The sequence below is a fragment of the Cannabis sativa genome, chromosome 5 (assembly GCF_029168945.1).
Source record: "Cannabis sativa cultivar Pink pepper isolate KNU-18-1 chromosome 5, ASM2916894v1, whole genome shotgun sequence".
Classification (NCBI taxonomy): domain Eukaryota; kingdom Viridiplantae; phylum Streptophyta; class Magnoliopsida; order Rosales; family Cannabaceae; genus Cannabis; species Cannabis sativa.
In genome coordinates this window covers 33,651,802-33,661,793 of record NC_083605.1, presented here as the reverse complement: position 1 = coordinate 33,661,793, position 9,992 = coordinate 33,651,802, and the positions used below count along the sequence as shown (strand labels likewise).

General features: G+C 35.5%; 1 protein-coding gene across 1 annotated transcript; it reads right to left on the bottom strand.

The window, feature by feature from the left end:
• Positions 1–223: 223 nt before the first annotated feature.
• LOC115715984 (ethylene-responsive transcription factor ERF027-like) lies at positions 224–1,835 on the bottom strand. The gene has a single exon (XM_030644665.2). The coding sequence runs from the start codon at positions 1,640–1,642 to the stop codon at positions 890–892; it is 753 nt and encodes a 250-aa protein (XP_030500525.2). The 5' UTR covers positions 1,643–1,835; the 3' UTR covers positions 224–889.
• Between the last annotated feature and the right edge of the window lie 8,157 nt (positions 1,836–9,992).

The window sequence follows — 9,992 nt, the reverse complement described above, 5'->3', positions numbered from 1 at the left end:
CACTTTCTTTTTCCCTCCCCATTTGTTGCACATATAACTGCATTTTATAATACTACTACTTTATTTTTCATAATAATAAATAATACATTTATATAGTCATGTACAAATAGAACAAAAGAAAGAAAAACTTGAAAAGTAATATAAGAAGAATAAACAAAACCATTTGAATTTCTGCATATGTGTGAAAAAGAAGTCTCATAAAGGAGGACAAGGGAGACAAAAGTCAAGGTTGCAAAAAAGACCCATTTCATATAATTACTCAACTTTTTGAACATCAAAGGAAACAATATCTTATATGATATCGGAAAAAGAAATTAAACCCAGAAACTTAAAAATAAGAGAAAGAAAATAAAAACCCAACAAAATCTACAAAACAGTAGTATGCATGCACTTAATTCTATAAGATCAGCAAAAAGTAAATCCACCGAAATAATAATAAACCACCCATACACTAATTGGAAAAGCCTCACAATGTTTTCTCTCTCTCTCTCTCTCTCTCTCTCTCTCTCTCTCTCTAATAATTTTAATCCGGAAAGAAAAACCTATTTGAGTGACTAATTAGTTTCATCACACCATGTAAACTACATGTACTTCTTCATAATTTTTCATAACTTATATATAAACTTATGTATGTTTATACATACGTCCTGCTGTGGTCATGCTAGCCCTAATTTCCATGTATGAATTTTATTTGATACTAATCATCAAATCATCTACTCTCAGTTTCATATATATGAATATGCGTTCCATATATATTTAATACTAATTGACTCACACATGCTCCAATTTCTCATACTCTTTTTACTTCAATTTTGTCAGTATATATGTGAAATTAGGATGAACTATATATATAAATATAGCATTTTAGCCACAATATATGTATATATCACTAAAAATATCCCCACAAGCTGTCTCCTCCGTCTGAGCTACCGGGAGACTCCTCAGACAACGGCGAGCTCATTCGCGGAGGGGAAAGCAACATTCCCTCCGCCATTTCCACCAACAGATTCGGCATACCGAACAATGCATCCTCATCCATAAACTCACCATAATAATGATAATGCTCAAACGACGTCGTTTCGTTATCATCACTATTTTCACGAAATGACGTCGTTTGCTGGCGTCTCGCCTCCAATGCAGTAAGCTCCGCCTTCTTAAATGCTGCAGCAGCTGCAGCCGCGCTGCGAATGTCCCCGGCTGAGGCTGAAGCCGGGACCGGGTACTCACGGATTGAGTTGGGAAAATTAAGGACTGCCTCAGCTCCTTTTAGGGCAAGAGCTGCCACGTCGTAGGCGGCTGCCGCCATCTCTGGCGTGGCGAAAGTCCCGAGCCATATCCGGGTTGGTGTACGTGGTTCTCGGATCTCCGAAACCCATTTCCCACTCCGACAGCGAATCCCTCTATACCTAGGGTGTTTACTACTACTTCTGCTGCTAGTTGAAGCCATTGATGATGACGTGGCCTGGTTATTAGGGCTTATAAGGGTTTCACACGTGTGAGACGATTGTGACGTAGAAGTAGAATAATGTTGTGTAGTTTGAATTGGAGTTGTAGTAGTACTAGAAGAAGAAGAAGGGAAGTCAAGATTGGTTTGGTCTAATAATATGGGTTTACTTGGATTGTTATTAGTTTGGTCAGACATATGAGAATATTTATATGTATATATAGGTAACTGATATGTATATATATATGGAGAGAGAGGAAATTAATTAAATGTGAATAGTAGTAGTAGTGGGGATTTTGAGGACCCATATGTTAGATTTATGAGTACTTAAATGATAAAAAAGTTAATGCGTGGGGATGTCGCGGGTGATACCCCGTAGCCAAAAATTCATATAAAGGAAGTATACAAAATCAGTAGTAGTATGACCTTATTGTAGAATTGCCAATTGGGTATGCACTGGCTAGGGTTTTGGACTATATACTAGCAAACCATTGCTGAAAATGATATATCGAAAAGTAATATATGCGTAACATAATAATAAACATGTAAATATATGCAGTCATTGAATTAAATTGAAGGAAAGATGTATGTACAATAGTACAAGTGCACACGTTTTAGGCACGACAAATATTATATATCCAGCTGTCATCTAAAGTTACAACCATGTATCACATTTTCTCTCTCTATCTCTCTCTCTTTCCCACTCAATAGCTTTTTAATAAAAAGTTTCAGCTAAATTTAAATGTTTCACTTTATTTATTTATTCTTTTTATTGGAAAATCAGTAAATTTGTATTATGCACAAAACAATTACAACAAGTATAAGGATTACTTACAAGCTTAATTTAATTGATCCAATGCTTCAACCCAATTTCTATCCCTTTGACTCAACTTATTCCTTATACACCAATTAATTCTATCACTAATCTTTTTTTTAATCCTTTAAAGAACAGTTTGAACAGTGAGAGTATGAAAATTCCATAAAGCACAATTCTTAGTCTTCCAAACACTGTAAATTAACCAGAGAAGCTATTAAGCATAAAAAAAACTTCCTTCTAAAGCGAGATATTCTCTTCTTTTTAATCCAACGAAGCATACTATTAAGATCACTCTAAAGAGAAGCTATGCCTGCCCAGATCTTCAAATTCTCAAGACACCTCCTACTAAAATTGCTGTAAAAAAAGAAGTGTTGGTGGTTTTCATTTGCTTCATCACAAATCAAACAATATTTCCCAATAGGTATATATAGTTTACCAAACCTATAGAAAGTCTATCTCTAGTAAATAACCTTTATTTAGATGTCATCCATAATGCAAACCTATGTTTAGGAATGCAAACTCTGTCCCAGATAAAATAATTACTCCAAATTTTCTTTTTGTCTGATCTAAAAAAATCATGCATATCAGCAATAGAGTAATTCTTATTCATTAAGCTCCTTTGGTTCATTTTACTCTTCATAATTTTTTTGGTTTGAACAATTCATTTTCCAATACCAATTACTATTTGATGGGCAATCATAATCTCACCAATTCTCATCTTTTATGTAGAACTCATTCAACCATTTCACCCATAAATTATCTTTTTTAGAAATAATGGCCCACACATACTTCCCTATAGCAGTACAATTCCATAAAACTTCTTTGAAATTAAGGCCTCCTTCTTATTTTCGGTTTACATATTTCAGACCAAGCTACAGCTCCAGGCCCCAAGTAATCTTTATTCCCTTCCACAGAAAGGCTCTACAAATTTAAGCAACTCGATTGACTACTTTTTTAAGTAGTGTTATACCCGAAATCGAGTACAATTCAGAAAATGACACGTGTCTTGCAGTGGAATATGAACCACTTGATATAATAAAGTTATATCATTAAATGCAAGATAAAATAACTCGTTAACAAATGTTTAATAGAAAATATTCATAATTCGGTGACTATATAGTCTTAAGTGAGATAAGGATAAAAGGTTATAAAAAATTGTATTGACGAGACACTGCTTGCCTCGGAGTACACTGTCAAAGTAGATATTCATCTATTCGAAGTAGAATAAATATAATCACACATGGCAACCTCGGGGTACTTATAGCGAGACAGTCATCTCGCTATTTAACTAATAAAACTTAACGAGGCGAACCATCTGCTAACACTTAACGTTTTTTCCACATCAAGATGGACAAGGAAGTTAACATGGGTTAAGCGAGATACAATTGTCTAAATTAGCATTAACCATCGAAAAAGATAAGAATAAAAAATAGTTAAGCAGTTATCAAATATTATCCTACATGCAATTAAATGAAACGTGGAAATTATCCACGTTTCATGAATAGTAAATAAATAATTGCTAACCTATATTCTTATAAATAGGGGTACAATCTACAGAAAAAGGGACAGAGAATTTGAGAGAAAAAAAAGATTATCGATTATATATTGTATCTTGTACTCAGAAAATATCCTAATAAGATAGGCTCGTGGAGTATGCAGATTTAACTACAGAACTACGTAAAAATATCTAGAATTATTTAATCGTGTATTATTATAATTTCTGTGATATAATTATTACGTTAAGGCTCATTAATTTTAGTTAACGAAAATATGCGTTAACAGTTTGGTGCTTTCATTGAGAGCCTTAGTGATAAAACTTAGAAAATTCCCTCCTTAAAAATAGAAATCTATCCATGGGTGATACCAATTAAAATGATGTAAATCGCCCTGAAAAAACTACGCATCGCCCTGGGAAAGAGCCAATGGGTTCTCAATGACCCCATACTACTGGAACGTCACGTTCAAGGAGAAACGATGGTGGTAATCAAAACCCAGAAGGGAGGAATGAAGAAACTAATAATTCTACAGGATATATACCTAGAAATGAAGATAAATATGATCCAACTAGGTATGTACCATTAGTAGAATTGGAAAATAGACAGCTACAACAATGCTTAGGCAAATCTAACCGACGAAACGCTGAGTTAGAAAGAGAGGCTGCAACAGCTAGGGTGAATCAAGGAACTAATACTCAGAATTAATATGATCTTGGGATAAGAAGACCACGGCGCAGACCTTGAGGTTCAAGAACAAAGAGACAGGAAGTAAATCAAAGAAATTCCCAAAACACCCAGGACGAACAACTTGGGGGTACTAAGGATGTTCTAGTTGATTAACAACAAAATAATCAGGAACAACGACGAGATGTTCCTCACAGATCCCAAGGATTTATGAACCAATGGAATGAACATAATGATATACAAGAGGCAATATGTTGCATGGCGAGCTTATGTTGATTCACTAGTGATAGTGTCGCCAGCAAAGGCATCATTGAACTTCCATTAACGGTAGGAGAGCCACCGCTATCTACGACACTAATGTGGGAATTCTTAGTTGTCGATCTTCCATCAGTTTACAACATATTGATGGGTCGCCCTGCATTGCTTGGACTAGGGACAGTCAGTTCAATCAAACACCTATCTCTAAAGTTCCAAACACAAGCAAGAGTGGGTGTGGTACGAGGCGACCAATTGTTGGCTAGCGAATGTTATCGCATAGATCTTTAAAATAGAAGAGCTAATCATCAATTCATGGTGGTCATAACCGAAGAATGCAAGAAGAAAGAAGAGGATCTAGACCATAGAATTCAAGATGAGAATAACCAGCTAAAACGAATTGAAGAGCTAGAAGAGGTTGTTTTAGATCCAAACAATCCCACTAAATGAGTGTTTATTGGAAAGAATTTGGATGAAAACCTAAAATTAACTTTCTGAAGGCAAACTAGGATCAATTCTCCCGGAGCCACTCAGATATGATAGGGATTGATCCTAAGGTTATCTATCATCATTTGAATATCGACCCCAATTACCCAGTAAAAAGACAAAAATGGCAACCCTTAGACTCCGAGAGACACGGGGCACTTAAGGAAGAAGTAGATAAATTATTGACAAATGAATTTATATGCAAGACCTTTTATCCCTCGTGGATTTCAAATCCTATTCTTGTCCCAAAACCAAACGGCACCTGGAGAAATTGTATTGATTTTTTAGACTTGAATAAGGCATGTCCAAAAGATTGTTTCCCACTGCCATGGATTGACCAGTTAGTGGATGCAACCACAGGACACGAGCTAATCACGTTTATGGACGCATATTCTGGATATAACCAGATCAAAATGAATGTCCCTGATCAAGAACACAGAAGTTTTGTAACAAATATGAGACTTGATTGTTATAGAGTCATGCCATTTAGTTTAAAAAATGATGGGGCAACATATCAATGACAGGTGAATGGGATGTTCGAAAAATAGATTGGACAAAATATGGAAGTCTATGTCGATGATATGCTGGTAAAGTCGATAAAGAGTGAAGATCACACGAGGGACCTTGAAGAGTGCTTTGGGATGCTTAAAAAATACAATATGAAGCTTAACTTGAAGAAATGCTCTTTTGGAGTCTCCTTGGGAAAATTCTTGGTTTCATAGTGAATGCTAGAGGGATTCAATCCAATCCAAAAAAAAAATCAAGGCCCTAATCGAGATGCCTTCTCCAACGAAGCAAAAGGAAGTCCAGGCCTTGACAGGAAGAATGGCAGCATTAAACAGATTCATTTCAAAGTCAACAGATAAATGTCTTCCATTCTTTAATGTTTTGCGAGGCAATAAGAAGTTTGAATTAACGAAGAATGCGAGGAAGCTTTTAAAGGCATAAAGAAACATCTTTCGACACCTCCAGTTTGGCCAAACCAATAATTGGAGAAACTTTGTACCTTTATTTAGCTGTCTCGGAGCATGCAATTAGTGTAGCCTTGGTGCGAGAAGAGAGAAAACACCAGCAACCTGTTTACTATGTTAGTTAAAGGTTACTGGAGGCAGAGTCAAGATATCCCCCTCTTGAAAAACATGCCTTATGCCTAATTCATGCATCTTGGAAATTACGACCGTATTTCCAGGCACATCCCATTAAAACTAATCAGCCTCTAAGACAAGTTTTATCAAAACTTGATTCTTCACGAAGATTGATAAAATGGTCAATCTAGTTGGGACAATTTGATGTAACCTACCACCCGAGAACATCAATCAAAGGCCAAGTTTTGGATGACTTTCTAATTGAAGGGATAATCTCAGGAGAAGACCCATTTGTCAAGCACGATACTGAAACTTGGAAATTATATGTAGATGGGGCTTCGAATGAGAATGGCTCAGGGCCAGGAGTCATAATGATGTCGCCTGAGAACTTCAAATTCCACTATGCATTAAGATTCCAATTCGATACTTCAAACAACAAAGCAGAATATGAAGCTTTGTTGGCTCGCTTGAGAATAGTTGAAGTACTACAAGTTAGGAATCTTATATGCTGTAGTGACTCGCAATTGATTGTGAATCATGTTCTACGTGAATGCCAGGCGAAAGAATTAAGGATGGAAAAATATTTATAGAAGCTTCAGAAGAACTTAATGAAATTTGATTATTTTAAGATTGAACAAATTCCAAGAGAGCATAACTTAAATGCCGATGCACTAGTAAAATTGGCCTCGCAAAATGAACTCGACAAGTTGAATCTAGTACCAGTCGAAGTTTTGAGCAACCCAAGCATATGTGAAAAGGAAAAAATTGAGATGATAGACACCTTGCCAACATGAATGACACCCATAGTCAAATATCTACTCAATGGAGAACTTCCTACAGACAAAACTGAGGCACGTAAACTCTTGTATTCAATGCCTCTCTTACGATGTGTGTTACCGACAAAAGCTAGTGAAATAATCAAAGAAATCCATGATAGCTTTTGTGGAGACCATGCAGGTTGGCAAAGTTTGTCAAAGAAAATTATCTGTCAAGGATACTATTGGCCAACAATAAATAAAGACAGACATGAATTTGTTAAGCGATGAGACAAATGTCAGAGGTTTTCACATATACCTCATGTACCACCAACATAATTGAGAATGATGACCTCGCCATACCTATTTGCAATATGGTGAATTGACCTGAATGGGGGATTACCAACAGGGCGAGGAAGAGCAAAGTACGCAGTAGTAGCAGTCGACTTCTTTACAAAATGGATAGAGACTGAACCTCTAGTTTCCATAACTTGTAAAAAAAGTTCTCGATTTCGTTATAAAGAATATCATTTGCAGTTTTGGAATACAAATTAAAAACGTATCTGATAATGGAACTCAGTTTTACGGCAAGTTGTTCACTACATTCTGTGAAAGGAATAAGATTAACTAAAGCTTCTCGTCAGTATCGAGACCTCAAGCAAACGGACAATTAGAAGCTGTTAGTAAAACCTTAAAAGATACTATTAAGAAGAAGTTGGACGCTGCTAAAGCAAGATGGGTAGATGAACTACCACAAGTACTTTGGGCTCACAGAACAACAGAGAAAACAGTGACGAGACACATTCCATTCTCGTTAGCATTCGGCTCGAAAGTAATGCTACCAATAAAAGTTAACATTGCAGCCCATAGACGTGAATTTTATAATCAAGAAGAAAACCAAGAACTTCTAAATTTGTCCTTGGACTTACTTGAAGAAAGACGTAATGAGTTGCAAATAACTAATGCATCCTATAAACATCAAATCACGAGGTACTTTAACAAAAGAGTTAAGAAAAGACTCTTTAAGGTTGGAGATTTAGTGTTAAGGCGTGTATTTGCAAACACACGAGATCCGGTTGCTGGAGTGCTTAACCTAAACTAGGAAGGTCCTTATTTTATTGAAGCAGTAGTGGGAACCAGAGTTTATAAATTAGCTCGGCTTAACGGCTCGCTAATAAAGAACCAATGGAATAGTGAATATTTGCGACCTTATTACTAGTGAATTCAAAAGGTAAATGTTTTATTTATCTCTGTAACAGTTAAATTATTATTATTAATAAAGTTAAAATTTGTTCAAGTAATTACAAAATTTATCTTCTTTAAAATTACTTGGGGGCATATATATGTGTATAATAACTGGAATTCATCTAGAAATACATATTATGTTGCAAACCCAAAAAATTAATATTTTTTCCACAAAGGAAATGATAGTTAATTAAACTTGTCTATGGACAATATCAAGTCAAAGAATTGAAAAACCTTTTCTTTAGAAAGGAAAAGTCAAAAATAGTAGTTGTAAATAAGATCAACTCATAAAACAGCATAAAGCTATATGCGAGTTGAATAATTAACAACATAAAGTTTTCGCTAAATTACTAAAATTGACGTTCTCGGTAAACCCTACCTAGAAGCCCCACAAATGCAGAACCTCACCTTCCGAAAAGCTTACTACGTGGGAAACAACCTTAGGGAAGCTTACTACGCAGAAGCTAACCTTTGTGGAAGCTTACCTTCGGGAAAGCGAACCTTTGGGGAAGCTAACCTTTGGGGAAGCTAAACTTTAGGGAAGGTAACCTTCGGGGAAGCTAAACTTCAGAGAAGCTAACCTTCGGGGAAGCTAACCTTCATGGAAGCTATTCTTTAGGGAAGCTAACCTCATGGAAGCTAACTTTCAGAGAAGCTAACCTTTAGGGAAGCTAACCTACGGGGAAGCTGACCTTCGGGGAAGCTAACCTTCATGGAAGCTAACCTTCAGGGAAGCAAATTCTGGGCAACAAGGGCTCAAAAATTTCCATTTTCAGACCATCAAAACTTGCTCCTACCTTAACCTACAAAACTTTCTAGAACAACAATTTGGGGTATTCTAAGGATAACCCAAAACCTAAAAGCACCTATAATAACATGCAACAAAATTCACCATGGATGAGCAAAGCTTGAGTTCATAAAACTCAGATTTCCTCAAAACCTGCCACAACTGCTACAACTCTTAAAACCAGCCATAAACAAATAAAATCAAACTTTAAAATAGTTTCTACACAATTCAAACTCAGATAGAACTAAATTGTCAAAGTTCTCAAAACCACATAATTAAAAACAAGCTTTAACCTTAAAGAGGAGGGAAGGGAACTACGATTACCTTTGATTATTCTAAGGATTTCCTTAATTAATTCTTGCTCAAAAGGAAAAGAATTGGTCTGAAAACTTTCTTTGGTTCCTTGTTTCTCTTTGGTTTGAGCTAGGGTTGAAAGATAAGAGAGAATTTAGAGAGAGAAAGAGAGGTTGAAGAGAGATAAAGTTGTTTGATTTATGAGTAAACTTACTTTTAGCATTTTCTATACACTCAACTTATAATCCCCAAAAATTCATAAAATCACTAAACTCAAGTACATAAAGCTTAAATGACAAATCGCTAATAACTCTTTCTTAGCTACTAAATAGCCATTGATTTTAGGATAAAATGGTCATGACCCACTCTCCAAAAATACTAGAATACTAATCTAAAATACTGTGACATTTTGGCCGAATCGTTGTATAACGCCCTAAAACTTAGGCATGCTATAGTGATTTTCTAATTATAATATTCGCCTTTGCTAATCAAAAGGTTTTCTTGAAAATTGTACTAAATTATAATTTTGATTTAAACTTTTCAACTTTGTAAACATTTATATATTTAAACTTTACAAACATACTCAAAATAACTTATTCCAAATATGTAAGCGACTACAAAATACAGCAAAAGTCGTCTCAAGA